Below are 15,892 nucleotides of genomic sequence, written 5' to 3'. Positions count from 1 at the left end.
GAGACACACACACGCAGACGCCCAGCGTGAGGGTTCAGAGAAATGATGCAAAGAGCTGACAGTGGGAGGGGAGGGGGCCCACAGCCACCTGGGAGCTGGCGGGCAGCCAGCAGTGATGAAAGCCCAGGGGAATGGAAACAGAGGAGTGAGCCTGTTGTAATCGCTACGCCCACTTGTCAGGGCCTATAAAGGAGGCTGGTTAGCCCCGGCAGTAACAGCATCTTGGGCTTCTCTTCTCTCCAGCCTTCTCTCTCCGTGTCTGCCCGCCACCTGCTGCCACCACCATGACCACCACCATCCGCCACTTCTCCTCCGGCTCCATCAAGGGCTCCTCTGGCCTGGCGGGCGGCTCATCCCGCTCCTGCCGCGTGTCTGGCAGCCTGGGTGGTGGCTCCTGCAGGCTAGGGTCTGCCGGTGGCCTAGGCAGCGCCCTTGGAGGCAGCAGCTACTCTAGCTGCTACAGCTTTGGCTCTGGCGGTGGCTATGGCAGTGGTGGCTATGTCAGCGGTGGCTATGGAGGTGGCTTTGGAGGTGTCGACGGGCTGCTGGTGGGAGGCGAGAAAGCCACCATGCAGAACCTCAATGACCGCCTGGCCTCCTACCTGGACAAGGTGCGCGCCCTGGAGGAGGCCAACACGGAGCTGGAGCTGAAGATCCGTGATTGGTACCAGAAGCAGGCCCCAGGGCCAGCTCCTGACTACAGCTGCTACTTCAAGACCATCGAGGACCTGCGGAACAAGGTAGGAGCTGTGATGGGAGGGGTCCTGGGTGGGGCACAGCCTTTCCTCCCCTACCATCTGCCCTTGATCTAGGCCTGGAGCCCAGCCTGGGGGCTGTCACAGGGTCTCGGGGAGCCAAGCACAGCTTGGCTTCAGCTTGGCCTCTGGGAGCCCACCTTGGGGCCATTGTGTGGCTTATGATTTCTTTTTCAGGACAGTAGCCTGGGCTAGGGACAAGTAGGTCTTGGGGGCTTCCTGGAGCCTGTTTCCCATCATGGAGCTTTTTACCACCTTATGTGGTTGTAGGATAAGAGGGATGGAGGCGTGAGGAGGGCTGGGTTCTTGGGGCTGCCAGATACTCAGACACGGCTTTCCTTGGAACAAGAGGGGGATTTAGGGCTAAGGTGGTGTCAGGGGTCTGGTGAGCTCCTGCTGGCACCTGCTGGGAGGAGGAGGCAGGAGATAGTGGGTGGGACCTCAGGAGGCCACTTCTATGCCTTATTTGGGGATTTTTCTGGCTTCTCCATCTCTCCTGCTGTGCCCTCAAGACGGGCTCGGCAAACTTGGGGCAGGGCTGCCTGCTGGAGCCTGGGGTCAGGGCTTAGCAGGGGTCATGACTTCTGATTTGGAAGTATATTTTGGTGAGGGCGCCTTTAGTTTTCCTCTTGTGGGAAGCCTCTCAGGGGCACTGTATCCTGAATTGTAATAGGAGGGAGTTTCTCACATCCATCCTCTTTCCAGGATTAGGGAAGAGCTTCTGCCTGGGGCATCTTCCTACTCTTTTCTGGCTCTCCTGCATTCCCAGCCTGGCACTCCCAGCTGGCTGTCTGCTTTGGTTTAAGGCAGAGTCTGGCAAGGGGGTTCTGTGGGGGGAGGAGGAGAGTATCAGCTATCAGACTCCTGCTGGCCCCGCCTCTGTCACCAACTGTAGAGCAGTAAAGCAGGGAGACAGTCTGAGAAGGGAGCCTTCCTGGAGAAGGTAGCCACATCCTGGCCCCCAGATGGAGAGTCTCATCTCAGAATCCTGGTCTGGGTTAAATTACTCCAACCCAGGGACCTGATCACTCTCCCATCTTCCCAGATCCACACGGCCACCGTGGACAATGCCAACCTCCTGCTTCAGATCGACAATGCCCGCCTGGCTGCTGATGACTTCCGCACCAAGTGAGCCCTGGTCAGGGTCTGGGGAGAAGCTGGGGGCAGCGCTCCCTACTGAGGAGCCCAGGCCTCCTCAGTTGCTGATGGCAAGGTCCAGAATCCGGGGGTTAAGGAGTTCACCTCTTAGCCCAGGATGCTGCAAAAGCAGCAAATTCTGAAGGTCACTGGGCTTAGTCAGGTGATGGAAGAGAGAGAGGGGAGGCAGGAGGCAGACAAGAGAGGAGTCAGGAAGCCGGGTGGGGTGGGGCCTTGCCCTGCGTGGTCCCAGGGCCCCAGGGCTGCGAATGGCTTCCACTCCACCCTGTCACTGGAAAAGACTCTGATGCTGGGAAAGATTTGAGGGCAGGAGAAGAAGGGGGTGACTGAGGATGAGATGGTTGGAAGGTATCATTGACTCAATGGACATGAGTTTGAGGAAACTCTGGGAGATGGTGAAGGACATGGAAGCCTGGCATGCTGCAGTCCATGGGGTGGCAAAGAGTTGGACATGACTTAGCAACTGAACAAACACCCCCTCATCATTTAAGGGAAGGGTGCTGGCCAGAACCTGCACCGGCCAGTCCAAGCATCTTGACAGAAGTCTCTGGTTCCCTTGGCAGGTTTGAGACAGAGCAGGCCCTGCGTGTGAGCGTGGAGGCCGACATCAACGGCCTGCGCAGGGTGCTGGACGAGCTGACCCTGGCCAGAGCCGACCTGGAGATGCAGATCGAGAACCTCAAGGAGGAGCTGGCCTACCTCCGCAAGAATCACGAGGAGGTGAGGCAGCTGGGGCAGTAGGTCAAAGAGATGCTGAGGGGGTGGCAGGGCTCCATTGCCGTGCCAAGGCTGTGCCATTGCTGTGACTGGGGCGAGCACTCCTACTGTGTAGCAGATTCTGAAGGTCGATGGACTTAGTTAGGTGATGGAAGAGAGGGAGGGGAGGCAGGAGGCAGAGCGGAGAGGAGTCAGGACGATGGGCGGGGGTGGGGCCTTGCCCTTCGTGGTCTCAGGGCCCCAGGACTGGGATTGGCTTTCACTCCACACCCCTCATCATCTGAAGGCAGGGGGTGTCCAGGCTGGTTAGCTTAGAGTGTTGCCCTGTCTGCAGAGCCCAGTTCCCCATGCAGGGCAGCCTTCTCCATGTACCATCCTACTTTCCTGCATCTGGGGAGTCTCCCAGGGGCCCACAGAAGCCTCTTTTGCCTGTCCTGGCCTCCCTCACCAGACAGGAGATAATTGAGGAGGATTCCCAGCTCAAACCCTCCAATCTGGACCCTAGGTAGAAGTTTGGAAATTAGATAGGAGGTTTTGGGGGCTCAGGCCTAAGAATTAAGATTGTATTTTCAGAGAGCCCTCAGTCTAGTGGGGCAGCACAGAATCTATCCTGGGGGAACCCCTAGTCTGATATTGGAGGCAAAGCCCACACAGACCAGGTGAACAAAAGTCATTTGGAGGGTCAGAGGGTAGAGGGTGAGCAGAACAAAGGAGACGTTGTGGGAGGGGTCTGGAGAGCTTGCGTGGGAAGGTTGGGAGTGAGAGGTCAGAGCAGGGGATGCCCACACCCACCACGCCCTCCTCCACAGGAGATGAAAGCCCTGCGAGGCCAGGTGGGCGGCGAGATCAACGTGGAGATGGACGCCGCCCCCGGCGTGGACCTGAGCCGCATCCTGAACGAGATGCGCGACCAGTATGAGAAGATGGCGGAGAAGAACCGCAAGGATGCCGAGGACTGGTTCTTTAGCAAGGTGGGGGCTGCCGCAGACCAGAGGCCTCTCCCGGGGTATGGGGTGCAGGGCCTGAGTCTCCACAGTAAGCCCAGAGCCTGGCACCTTGGGTGACTTAACCCTGGTGAGCTGCACGGACCCTGGGCGTCAGGGTTGCCTGTTGCATTCACAGGCCTTCAGCTTGCCTGAAACTGGGATCTGAGGGGATCATGGGGAGGCCCCCTCAGGAATAAAGCCAGAGAGTCAAGACCCCAGGAGCTTCCATCTGTCCCTCAAGAAGTCAGGAACCAGTCCCATGGGCCTGGCTACTGTCCTGGCTGGTTCTCAAATTTCCTACTCTTGTACCTTCTTCTTGAAGGCATTAGAGATAAAACTTAACATCCTTTCAAAGTCTTCTGGGTTTGGGGAGGTGGCAGGCTGATGAGAAGGCATTGCTCCCACAGCCAGATTTGGAAGGAGGCCTGAGAGGCCTAGGTAGGTCAGGAAGGTAGCCATGGTGAGGGGAGTTGGGGGGATTGGGTGCTCCAGGTGTCTGTCTGGGTCCAGAGTGGGCCCTGGGCTGAGCATATGGAGACCATGGGGGTCGCCTTGGAGAAGGGAAGCCAGGCTCACGCTGCCCTGTCCTGTGTCCTGTCTGCAGACGGAGGAACTGAACCGCGAGGTGGCCACCAACAGCGAGCTGGTGCAGAGCGGCAAGAGCGAGATCTCGGAGCTCCGGCGCACCTTGCAGGCCCTGGAGATCGAACTGCAGTCCCAGCTCAGCATGGTAAAGGCGCTGCCGAGCCTGGTGGAGAGGTGCCCAGGGCTATGGAGGGGGCCCTGCACACCCTTGCTGATCCGGCCTCTCCTGCTCCCCTGCAGAAAGCATCCCTGGAGGGTAGCCTGGCTGAGACAGAGAACCGCTACTGCATGCAGCTGTCCCAGATCCAGGGGCTGATTGGCAGTGTGGAGGAGCAGCTGGCCCAGCTGCGCTGCGAGATGGAGCAGCAGAACCAGGAGTACAAGATCCTGCTGGACGTGAAGACCCGGCTGGAGCAGGAGATCGCCACCTACCGCCGCCTGCTGGAGGGCGAGGATGCCCAGTGAGCGGGGGAGCCGGGCCAGGGCTGGGGGCCTGGAGCAGAGCTGAGTCTCAGACCCACATCTAACCTTTTTTTTTTTTTTTTGCAGCCTGACCCAGTACAAGACCAAAGAACGTAAGCATTTTGGTTAACTGAGGGTGGGGCTTCACGGGGCAGGCGACCCACCTGCACCTTACTGGGGGAGTGTCCCCGGGGTGGGGCAGGAAAAGGCCCTTACCTTGGAGATCCTAGGCTGAGAAAAGAGATGTGGTCCCAGCTCTGAGACTCTCATCTGATGGGGAGATAGGCACATGGTCTCACTCTCTTTGCTCTTGGGACCTTACAGATGAGTAAAAGCAGTCTTGTATCTGGAGTCTCTTGTCTGGTGGCAGAAAGGGACTTGATCCTTGTCCTCCAGATCCCAGTCTGATGAGGAAGATAAAGTCCCAGCCCTGGGGTCTCTAGTCTAAGGGAGGTGATGGGGACCAGGGTCTTGTCTTGGAGATCCTTGTCTGAAGGGGGCAAAATCCATGTCCTGGAGACTGCAGAGAAATGGAATCAGACTTCATTTCAGACTAGCATCTGGTCTGCGCAATCTTCCTCTTGCAGGAGGGTCAGAATCAAACCATTTATTTGGGAGGTGGGACCCACCCTGGGGCACCAGCAAAGAACAGGGTGGGAGGGAGGGAGTGGTAGGGTCAGAGGGGGCACGTGTGGGGGGTGTGATGTTGAGGGGCCAGCAGAGGCCTGGACACAGGTGGCCATGGTGGGAAGAGCTGGCTCTGCTCAGGGGGCTGGGGGCTGAGCCAGGATCTCTGGGCCCCCACCCACCCCGAGTGTCTGTCTCCTGCAGCTGTGACCACCCGCCAGGTGCGCACCATTGTGGAGGAGGTGCAGGATGGCAGGGTCATCTCCAGCCGCGAGCAGGTCCACCAGACCAGCCACTGAGGACTCTCTCCCCCACCAGCCCCCTGGGGTTCCCCATTGGCTGCGCAGCCTCCAGCCTCCCCAGCCTCAGCCCCCCAGCTTCAGTCCCTTTCCTGTCCTCACTCCCTGACCAATAAAGCTTGTTGACTGAAATACAGAATGCTTCCTATTTGTGGCCAATGAGGACTCTAGTGAGGAAGGGGTAAAGGGTATGGGGGAAATGGGGGCTGGGGGAGCTGTCTGCAGACACCCACTGTTGTTGACTTGGAGGACAAAGGTCATCTTAGAACAGGGGTGAAGACTAGGTCTAGGCAGAGCTTGGGGTGGGGGGGCGTTGCTTTGTGCCTCCCGAGTGCTGATGATCCCAGGGAGGGTGGTCCAGGCAGTGACCCCAGGGAGGGTGGTCCAGGCAGCGCCAGACCCAGAGTGAGGTCAGCGTGTCAGGAGGACATCTTAGGTGTCCTCTTCTTGCCCCATAAGTGGGCCCATGACCTTGGGCAGTGCCTTCCCCTCATGGAGCCTCATTTTCTCATCCCTAAATGGACAAGAAGATCTCAGGAGCCAGAGGCCCAAGGGATAACACGTCCAGCCAGTTGTTGGGGACAAGGTCGGGGGGCGGGGGCAGTTGGGGAAGAGAGGCAGGCCAGGACAGGAATCAGGATCCTCCTGAGAGACGCACCAGGACTGAAGGTGGGTGGGTGGAACCGGATGCTTCCATTGCCTCAACTCCAGGAATCTGAGACCTGCGCTTCCAGAAAAGGCAGGTGTGGGAGAGAGGGCGGGGCCTCTTCCAGGAACGTCTCCTCAAATGGTCAGCTGAGGATGGGGCGTTCAGGGGAGGTGGTACCCTGGGAGCAGCACCGCCTTCCCTGGCCCTTTGTCCCCTCCTGGTTCCAGCAGCTTGGAGGTCAGGGGAAGCTGCCTCCTGGGGAAGAGGGAGGGGCCGTCCTGCCTATCCGCTCTAACACCCTCCAGCCCAGCTCTTCTGGCTCAGCCAGCAGGGGAGGAGCCCCGGAAGTCTTCCTTTGAGTAAATCTGAAAACCACTGGGCTGGGTGGGTCTGATTTCCCGGTTTTCTTAAGAAGTCGGGGTGGGTGGAGGGATTAATGAGAGGAGGAATGCCCCCCTCCTAGTTCACAGACAGGCCTGGACTCTTTGCTGCTGCAGAGTCACACAGACCCCTCCAAACACCTGCTCTCCCAGATGCCTGGAGACTGAGGGCCGGCCCAGAGGCAGGGAGCGGGCAGGAGCAGCCAGAGCCCCCAGCAGTGGGGGTTTGGGACCAGAGGGAGAGGGGGCGGGAGGAGCAGGAGGGGCAGTGGCATGGGAGCTATCTATGAAGTGGGCAGCGGGGTGTGAGGACTTGGAGCAGATCCCAGGCACCCTCTGGATCTCAGAAGTAGCAGTGAAGGAGGGGCTAGATGAGCCCCCGGCCTGCGGCCCTTCTGGTCCTGACCCCGGAGGACAGTGAGTTCCCTTCCACGGGCTGGTGTCCAGGGCACGCGTCTGCAGAAGCAACCGCAGGACTCCAGCAGGCTCGGAGTGTGGGCTGGCGTCTGTCCGTTGCCTGGGCAGCAGTCCCGGTAGGGATGGAGGGCGGGAGGGAGGAGGCGCTGAACCCACCTGGCCCCCAACCATACATCCGGCCGCAACCAGAAGAACCAGCCCTGGGCCGCGGAAGGCTCATCGAGGGGTGATCTCATTTACCTGAACAACAGTCTCAGGAAGCGCGAAGGGGCGCCCCATTGTGCGGATGGGGACACTGAGGTTCCGAGGAGCAGTGACTCAGCCCAGGTCCGCAGCCTGGTGTGTCAGGGGTGGAGCTGGCGCAGGAGGGGCGGGGCTGTGCTGGGAAGGGCGGCCAGAGCCCCACCCACTACCCAACGCCAGGCTCTTGGGCGGGGCCCCTGTCTCCCCGCAGACTCTGGAGGTCCACTCTTACTGATGGGCCAAGTGAGGAGGGGTCAGAGTGTGGGGCGGGTCAGAGTGTGGGGCTGGCCAGAGGCAGCCCCCGACTTCACCCTTCTGCGGGGGAAGAAGCCCCTGCCCATATACTGAATGGGTGAACGGGTGGTCGGGAGGCCACAGTGGGGGAGTGGCCAGATGTTCCCGGCTGCCCCAGGAGGGCAGTGGCTGCAGTGCTGGGGTTGGGGGTCCTTGGGACAGAGTGCTGGGCCCAGAGAGGAAGTGCCCAGCCCTTTCCAGGAATGCTCAGCCCAGGCCTGGGCAGGAGGGGGCAGCAGGGAGGAGTGACTGGGGGTGAGGGCCCATGGTCCTGGGCACACTGTATGATTTTGTCCAGGCACGCCAAGCTGACCTAGGCTGCTGGGGCGTGTGCAGGCAGTGGGATCGGGGGACACAGCTGCGGGCTTCTCCTGAGGGACTCACAGTCCGTCCACACCCACACTCCTGCCCACTGCTGCACGGAATGTTTCACTGAGCCCAGCTGTACCTACCCTTGGTGCCGCCTCACCCACTTTCCTATGAGGGCCACATGCACGGGATTCCCAGGATGGGGCAGGGCCGGTGGTAGCCAGTCCCTGTGTCTCTGCCCTCACACACCCACACCTGGAAGGGTGACCTGGCAGCACTTCTGCTGAGAAATGACACGGCAATCACGCGGTCCGCAGCACTGTGTTGCTCTGTGCCCGGGTCTGCACTGGGCACGCGGGAAGGAAGAGACCCAGGCCCTGGCCTGGGAGGACCCTGAGCGACCTGGAGGGAGGTGGGTGGTGAGCCGGGCACAGCGGCAGGCCTGACACCTCCCTCAACCCTTGGGAACTGCTGTCTTCTGCACCACCCAGGCTGTCGGGGGCTGAGGGGAACAGAGGGACAGAGCCAGGACAGTTCTGCCTCTTGGCAGAGCGCAGGCAGTCACCCAGCCTGATCCAGCCACAGGCTCCCCTGAGGGCCTCTTGGTTGTGCAGCCATCCTGAGGGGCTGTGAGAACCGCCCCCGGGGAAGGGGGCCGTGAAACATGGGGGGATGACCACAAAAGGCAAATCAGTTGCTCACAGACTCACCCAGATCCTGGGACCAGTCATGGGGCCAGAGCCTGCATCCAGGCTATTTGTTCCCTCCCAGAGAGCTTGCCCCCTCCCTGCAGGCCCCCTGCACCCCATCGTGGCCTGAACACTCAGTGTTAGCATTGCCTCTAGCTTCTCCAGACGTCCTGCTTTGAGAGCCTCTCTGTCTTGTTCTTTGCATCTGAGTGTCCACACAGTGTGTGGCACATAGTATGTGTTTTATAAATACCTGTGGATAAATGCAGTGATAGCCACCACTCTGTGCAAGCTTCTTTATTTATTTCATCCCTATGTGCCTGGGAAGTAGTGCTGCTATTCCCATTTCCCAGAGAAGGAAACTGAGGCTCAGAGGGCAGGAGTGACTTGCCCAGTATCTGGCCCCTGCTTGCCCAGCTCCAGCCTGCTCTTGTTTGGGCTCCTGGCTTGTTTGGGCTCCTCTCTTTCTTCATTCTGACCTGAAGCCTGTGGCTCTGGCTGCCAGCAGGGGCTGGGAGCTCTCTTCCTCTCCCCCCGTCCCCCGCGCCCGGAATCTCATCCCTCACTCCCCCAGCCGCCTCTTGCTCCCCAGCCTGGCTGGTCACTGGAATCCCCTGGGATCTTGTAAAAACGTCCTCACCATCAGGTTTATCCAGCCCAGTGCTGAAGTGGGTCAGAGCAGGGCCCGGGAATCTGTATGGGGACTCTCGTGATCAGTCAGATTTGGGAATCCCTGCAAGTTGAGTTGTGGCATTGTGTGCTAAGTTGCTTCAGTCCATTTCTGACTCTTTGTGACCCATTGGGCTGTAGCTCGCCTGGTTCCTCTGTCCATGGGATTCTCCAGGCACGGATATTGGAGTGGGTTGTCATGCCCTCCTCCTGGGGAATCTTCCCAACCCAGCGACTGAACCTGCGTCTCTTATGTCTTCTGCATTGGCAGGCGGGTTCTTTATCACTAACACCACCTGCGAAGCATGGCATTGCCAATGATATTCCCTGGCCAAGTCAGGTGTGTCTTGCTACCTGGGATGAGGCTGGACCGAGGAGAGAGGAAAGAGACCTGGGTGGAGGAAGGGATGGGAGTCTGTGCTCTGCGCTGACCAGGCCTGTCAATTCTGGCTCTTGCCAACCTTGGGGCAGGTATGGCTCACTGGCACCAAGAAAATGCCAGCTGCATGCTACAGGCCCAGTGTCCCACGTTTCGTGCTGTACCAGGCTGTATTCCTGACCTTAATTTTTCTCTCCAGGGTCAAATGATAAGTTCCCAGTTCAGAGACCATGACGACATCACTCTCCTCCCCTCCGCACCCCAAATGTGTGGTGGGTGCTCAGTCTGAGGTGTTGACTGAAGTGGTCTGATGGGTTGGTTGGCAGCTTCCTGAAGCTTCTCAGCCCACACAGATCCCCAATCTCCAGGGCAGGACCTGGTGTGTAATCTCACCTCCGACTCATCCAGGATGGGGGTGGGAGGTGAGGGATGCTGGGGTGGAGGGGAGGGGCAGTGATCTGGTGCGAAGGGAGGTGGAGGTCATGCAGGGCAGGTTGGGGGGCGGTACAGAGAAGAAGAGACCCCTGGGAGAGTCAGTGTGGGCCTGAGTCAGGGTGCCGAACCTGGGTCTAGTCTCTGCTTCTCTGCTCTTTCTGGTTGGCGCTTGGTGGTCTTTGGTGACCTCGAATGCTGTTTCCAGTTCTGAAGGTGATGAGTCTGATTGGACCTGAACTCCAGGCCCATGCTGATGCCTGCGATGGTGGGATATCTGCCCAAGATTCCAAAGTCCCTTTTGCCCATTTTGGGGGTTGGGGGAAAGGAACAGTAAGTTCCCTCTCCCAGGCCTGGCCCTGAAGACGTGTGCTGGGTACCAGCTCTGCTCATCTCTCTGGGCCCTGTGCCTACAGGTGAGGGGAGTGATGTGGCAGAAGCAAAGCCCTGATTATGCTGAGACAGACTTTCCTGCCCCAAGGTTCATGGTGGTATCGCCCAGCAGGGCTCAGGCTGAGACAAGCCCTCTTTGCCTCTTCTCACCTCCACAGAGGCACTTCAGAGCAAGGACAGTGGCCACCCCCCAGGGCACCCCAGGGAGGCCTCTGTGTTGGAGTCCAGACTCCCAGTCTTGCCTTTAGCCCCCGGGCCAAGGTCATGCCCACCGGGCAGAACTCATTCAAGGCACCTTGGGAAGGCAGATGATAGTGGACACACCTGGTCCCCACTCGCAGGGCATTTGTGGGAATGTGGAGACATTCCAAACACCAGGGTCTCATCCTGGCTCTGCAGCTCAGTGACTTTGGGCAAATCACCGTTTATCTGGCTCTCCCCCTCTCCTCCTCACTTCACAGAGTTGACTCAAGACAATGGTGTTTATTGGAGGGGTATAGAGAGAGTGGTTTAGAATGGTGGAAAGGGTTTGGGCTGGGCGAGCAGACAGACAGGGTTTTGAGCTTTAGCTCCCCACTGACGGGGTCTTGAGAAGTCCACTTCCCCTTCCAGGTCCATCATCTGTGAACTGGTGGCAGGAATAGGGCTCCTCACAGGACTGTGTGGCATACGATACATACGATACCTCCATATGATACCGAGTCCTGGTCAATGTGGCAGGTGACCAGAGACCCACCTTCCCTGTCTCCTTTGACTGAGCGAATGGAATTGCCAAGTTAAACCTAGAATCTGGGCAGTCTGGAGAAAACTGTTGGAATCTGAGCCTCGGATGTAGTGTCAGGGCTTGGAAGCCTGTGGTGGGGGATTGGGGTCACAGGTGGGACCAGCAGCAGAGTGGGAACTCCTTCCCACTGCAGTTTTTGGTGGGTACCCACGATTAGGTGAAGCAAGGCATTGGTGGAGGGTGCTGCTCAAAGGGTGGGAGTGCGAGGGGGCAGAGGGGAGGGCCAGGGGGAGGGAGGGAGGCGCCGGAGCACAGAGGTAGGTGAGAAGGGGCAGGTGAGGGGTAGCTGGGCTTGAAAGGAAGGAAGGGGAGACTGGAGGGGGGCAAGGGTGGCCACTGGGGTCTTTCATGCATGTTCCTTTGTGGCTAGTGGTATGTCCTCCCCTTTCACAGATGAGCAAACTGAGGCCCAGAGGCTCATAGACCAAAGGATTGCCTATGCCATGTAGCTTGTCAGGGCAGGGATTCAAGCTGCCATGTACTGGTTTCATGGTACACACCACTTCCAGGAGGTCCTGGGGACTCAAAAGCAACCCCCAAAACTGAAGTTGAATCCAGTAAGGGAAAGAGTCATAGAATTTTCAGAACTAGAACTGAGATTGCCCAGTCCAGCCTTATCACTTTACTGAGGCTCATAGAAGGAAGAAGCTCACACAGCGAGCACAGCAGAGCAGGGCCATGAACCCAGCTCTCCTGTCCACAGCCAGGATCCCACAGCTGTCTCCTGAGACAGCCCCTGGACAGCATCACTGAGGCCGTTCATCCAAGGCTGTCACCACGGGGCAGGGAGTCCTTCCATGGCCTGACTCACTACCCGGGGATGCAGTCACCCCAGAGTCGCCTGTGCCAGGGCACTGCTGGCCCCTCAGGCTCTAAGGACAGGAGCCAGATCCTTGTCGCCTAGCCTGAGTCACCACCAACTCGAGTTGGTGTGTTTTCTCTTGGCTCCACACCTAACCCCCCCCCCCCCAAAAAAAAAAAAGCTGGGTGGGAACTCAGCGCAGAACAGAGTGAAGTGCATCGACCCTGGGCTGAATAATCCAGAGAGGGCGTTGGATGGGACCCGGCGTGATGAAATTCGGAGGGGAGCCCCGCCTTCCTCACATGCATGTAAATGTTCCTGTGTTCGAGGCCGCCTCAGCATCCTCTTGGCCTCCCTGAGCACCTTGCTCTTCTCGCTTCTCACCATGACCACCTGCAGCCACCAGTTTACCTCCTCCAGCTCCGTGAAGGGCTCTAGCTGCATCGGTGGTGGCTCCAGCTGCGTGTCCTCTGTCCTATCCGGAAGCTCCTGCCGGGCCTCCAGCGCCTATGGGCGCCTGTCCGTATCCTGCTCCCCTCGCTACTCCTCCGGGGCTGTCTGCGGGCTGGGGGGCAGCTATGGTGGTGGCCTCGCCTGTCCGTATCCTGCTCCCCTCGCTACTCCTCCGGGGCTGTCTGCGGGCTGGGGGGCGGCTATGGTGGTGGCCTCAGCAGCAGCCTTGGAGGGGCTCTGTGTGGCAGCTTGGTTGGAAGATATGGGGGTGGCCTTGGTGTAGGGTACAGTGGTGGCGATGGTAGCCTCCTCCCTGGCAATGAGAAGATCACCATGCAGAGCCTGAATGACCGTCTGGCCTCCTACCTGGACAAGGTACACGCCCTGGAGGAGGCCAACAGGGAGCTGGAGACGAAGATCCATGACTGGTACCAGAGTCAGGGGCCCAGGCCTGCCCGCGACTATAGCCCCTATTTCAAGACCATTGAGGATCTGAGGAACAAGGTGGGTTTGCCAGGTGGGTGGCTCTGGTGGTGGAGTGTTGATAGAGATCATGGCTGCAGTGGCCCTTAGAAAAACACTTGCTAGTGTCTCCATTTTACAAAGAGGGAGACTGAAGCCTGCTTTTGAGGAGTGACCACAGGCCACTTAGACTTGGTGGCAGAGGGTCCTTTTTCAGCATCAGGGTGTCTGAGCTGGGCTGGCACCCTGAGTCTCTTACTCCATGCAAGCATTTCTTTGGATTCAGCTTCTCTCAGGCTTGGGCCCAGGATGTGGTGGGGGATATGTGGTTGTATCACCCCCACACACTGAGCTCGGTGGAGAAGGCACCTGAGGCTGACTGGGGGTGTAAAGCCTGACCTACCAGCTAGACAGCTCTCAAGACTGGGGAGGCTTCTTTCTCTCATCTTTGCTGTTCACTTCTGAGAAGCAGGGCCTTGGCTAACCAGACCTGTCCTTCATCCCCTCTGCAGATTATCGAGGCCACCATAGAGAATGCACAGCCCCTTCTGTAGATTGACAATGCCAGGCTGGCGGTTGATGACTTCAGGACCAAGTGAGCAGAGGGCGAGCAGTGGGGTTGTCCAGCCAGGAGGATGAGCACGTCTTGAGCCTCAGAAGCCTCATGATGGACCTTGAGGCCTTGACCTTTGTCTTGCCAGGTATGAGCATGAGCTGACCCTGAGCCAGAGTGTGGAGGCTGACATCAATGGCCTGCTCGGGGTGCTGGACGAGCTGACCCTGGCCAGGACTGACCTGGAGATGCAGATCGAAGGCCTGAAGGAGGAGCTGGCCTACCTGAAGAAGAACCACGAGGAGGTAAGGTTGCTGCTGGTGCAGGGAGGCAGGTCCAGTGGGGTTGCAAATGCACCTGGGGCCAGGGAAGGGGTTAGCTGAGCACCTCCTCACATCCCTTCCTAGGAGATGCTTGCCTTGCAGAATCAGACTGGTGGGGACGTCAACGTGGAGATGGACACTGCCCCCAGTGTGGACCTGAGCCGCATCCTGAATGAGATGTGTGACCAGTATGAGCAGATAGCAGACAGGAACCCCAGGGACGCTGAGGCCTGGTTCCTGAGCAAGGTGGGACATGGGTCCTCAGCCCTCCTGCCAGACTTCCCAGCCAGGGGGCCTCTGGAGCACTCTACACCTTCTGTTCTTTCCTGTCTCAGTCTGAGGAGCTGAACAAAGAAGCGGCCTTTAACAGCGAACTGATGCAGAACAGCCGCAGTGAGCTGAATGAGCTCTGGCGGGTGCTCCAGGGCCTGGAGGTTGAGCTGCAGTCCCAGCTCTGCATGGTGAGAAGGACCAGGAGGGCACAGCCCCAGTCTCCAAATCGCTAGCAATGGCACCACCCCCTGTAATGGAACCCTACCACCGCATGGTTCCTCCTCTTTTCCCAGGAGTGGGTTGGAGGGATCACTGCACCCGTTATATAGACAGAGAAATTAAAGCCCAGAACCAACCCTGGAATAACTTTTCTCCACGTTGTCTGGCTCATCAGCAGCCCAGCTGAAGTAAAAATCCATGCACCTCTCAGGACACGTGCCCAGAGACCTAGGGGGTCAACAATGATCACCTCTGTTGACTCTCTCTCTCCCTCCCATTCACAGAAAGCATTCCTGGAGAAAAGCCTGGAGGAGACCAAAAACCGCTGCTGCCTGCAGCTGGCCCAGATCCAGGAGCAGATCTGCAGCTTGGAGGAGCAGCTGGCCCAGCTGCGCTGCGAGATGGAGCAGCAGAACCAGGAGTACAAGATCCTGCTGGACGTGAAGACCCGGCTGGAGCAGGAGATCGCCACCTACCGCCGCCTGCTGGAGGGCGAGGACGCCCAGTAAGTGCCCGGACCCCCTGGGCACTTCAGCCCCGCCCCTGCTGCTCCCAGCACACCTGACTGCTCTGCTTTTTCTCCCGCACAGCCTCTCCTCCCAGAAACAATCTGGCCAAAACTGCTTCCTGAGAAGGTAAGGCTCCTGAGGGTCCCGGCCACCCTTGAGCCCTCGGCCCTCCCAGGGCCCTTCTCACTTCCTCTCCTCTCTCCCACACTCTTCACCTCCTCCTTCCCGTCCTCCTCTGGTCGGCTGACCCGGTCCATCCTCAAGGAGGAGGGCTCATCCGGCTTCTGCCCGGCCCAGAGCTCCAAGCCCTCAGCGGCTTCTCCTGGAGCCTCCCGCCTGCCCTCCCGCCTGCCCTCCCGCCAGGCTCACCGCCCGAAGGCCCGGGTCTGGCTCCTGCTCCCCCTATGCGGCTCCCAGCTGCCTTCCCTCCCTCTTTGCTGGTGGTGGGCTAATAAAGCTGAATTTCTGGTTAATGCAACAATTCTGTGTGGTCTCCATTCTTGAAGTGATGAGATGGGGTTGGAGGTGCCTCCGAGGAATCTTCTGGGACCGCACAGCCTGAGGGAGGAAGGGAAGAGCCAAGTGAAAGAGCTTGCATGGTGTTCCTAGACGACCTCCAGGCTGTTGTGGGGTAGGAGTGGGAGTTGGGACGCAGGCCGGGAGCTGGCTCGCTTATGTTGCTGGGTGCTGAGTGAGGGTTTTACAGCAGCCCTTTCCTCCCACTGTCTCCCAGCAACTCGGTGAGCTGGGTGTAGTCAGGCCCATCTTGGAGAGTAAAGTCACACAGACACTAAGTGGCATGACTGTGGCTCAGGTCTGTTGGACTGCCAAGACTGTCTTTCTTTTATACAGCTCTATCTTTTTAGGTATTTTAACCCAAAGACTCCCACGTATGAGCTCCTAACTCTACCCCTTGGCTCCTCACCTTTGCGCACCAGGATTTTGGTATTGGGTGGTAGAGGATGAGACTTCTGTCTTGGGGGTGGTGTCCAAGGTTAGGACTGGATGTTTCTTCTTCCAATCTGCTTCCCCTCATCATTCCTATTAACTTTCTTCTCTTCCTCATTCCCC

At 58.7% G+C, this 15,892-nt stretch overlaps 1 protein-coding gene and 1 pseudogene across 1 annotated transcript; both read left to right on the top strand.

Annotated features, from left to right (window-relative positions):
* Window positions 1-5,725, top strand: LOC113877209 (keratin, type I cytoskeletal 17). The gene is made up of 8 exons (XM_027517098.1): window positions 1-740; window positions 1,801-1,883; window positions 2,477-2,633; window positions 3,440-3,601; window positions 4,221-4,346; window positions 4,442-4,662; window positions 4,751-4,776; window positions 5,495-5,725. Exons 1-8 carry the CDS (start codon window positions 285-287, stop codon window positions 5,587-5,589), a joined length of 1,326 nt encoding a protein of 441 aa, XP_027372899.1. The 5' UTR covers window positions 1-284; the 3' UTR covers window positions 5,590-5,725.
* A 6,550-nt stretch (window positions 5,726-12,275) lies between these two features.
* LOC113877207 lies at window positions 12,276-15,444 on the top strand (annotated as a pseudogene).
* Window positions 15,445-15,892: the final 448 nt, after the last annotated feature.

This window comes from Bos indicus x Bos taurus, chromosome 19, assembly GCF_003369695.1.
Source record: "Bos indicus x Bos taurus breed Angus x Brahman F1 hybrid chromosome 19, Bos_hybrid_MaternalHap_v2.0, whole genome shotgun sequence".
Taxonomy (NCBI): domain Eukaryota; kingdom Metazoa; phylum Chordata; class Mammalia; order Artiodactyla; family Bovidae; genus Bos; species Bos indicus x Bos taurus.
The sequence above is the reverse complement of the archived record's forward strand: the minus strand, read 5'-3'. Positions and strand labels throughout refer to the sequence as shown.

Coding starts and splice junctions, on each gene's coding strand:
- LOC113877209 (XM_027517098.1), top strand. CDS start 285: ATGACCACCACCATCCGCCACTTCTCCTCCGGCTCCATCAAGGGCTCC. Junction 741..1,800: donor TCGAGGACCTGCGGAACAAG/GTAGGAGCTGTG, acceptor CCATCTTCCCAG/ATCCACACGGCCACCGTGGA. Junction 4,663..4,750: donor CTGGAGGGCGAGGATGCCCA/GTGAGCGGGGGA, acceptor TTTTTTTTGCAG/CCTGACCCAGTACAAGACCA.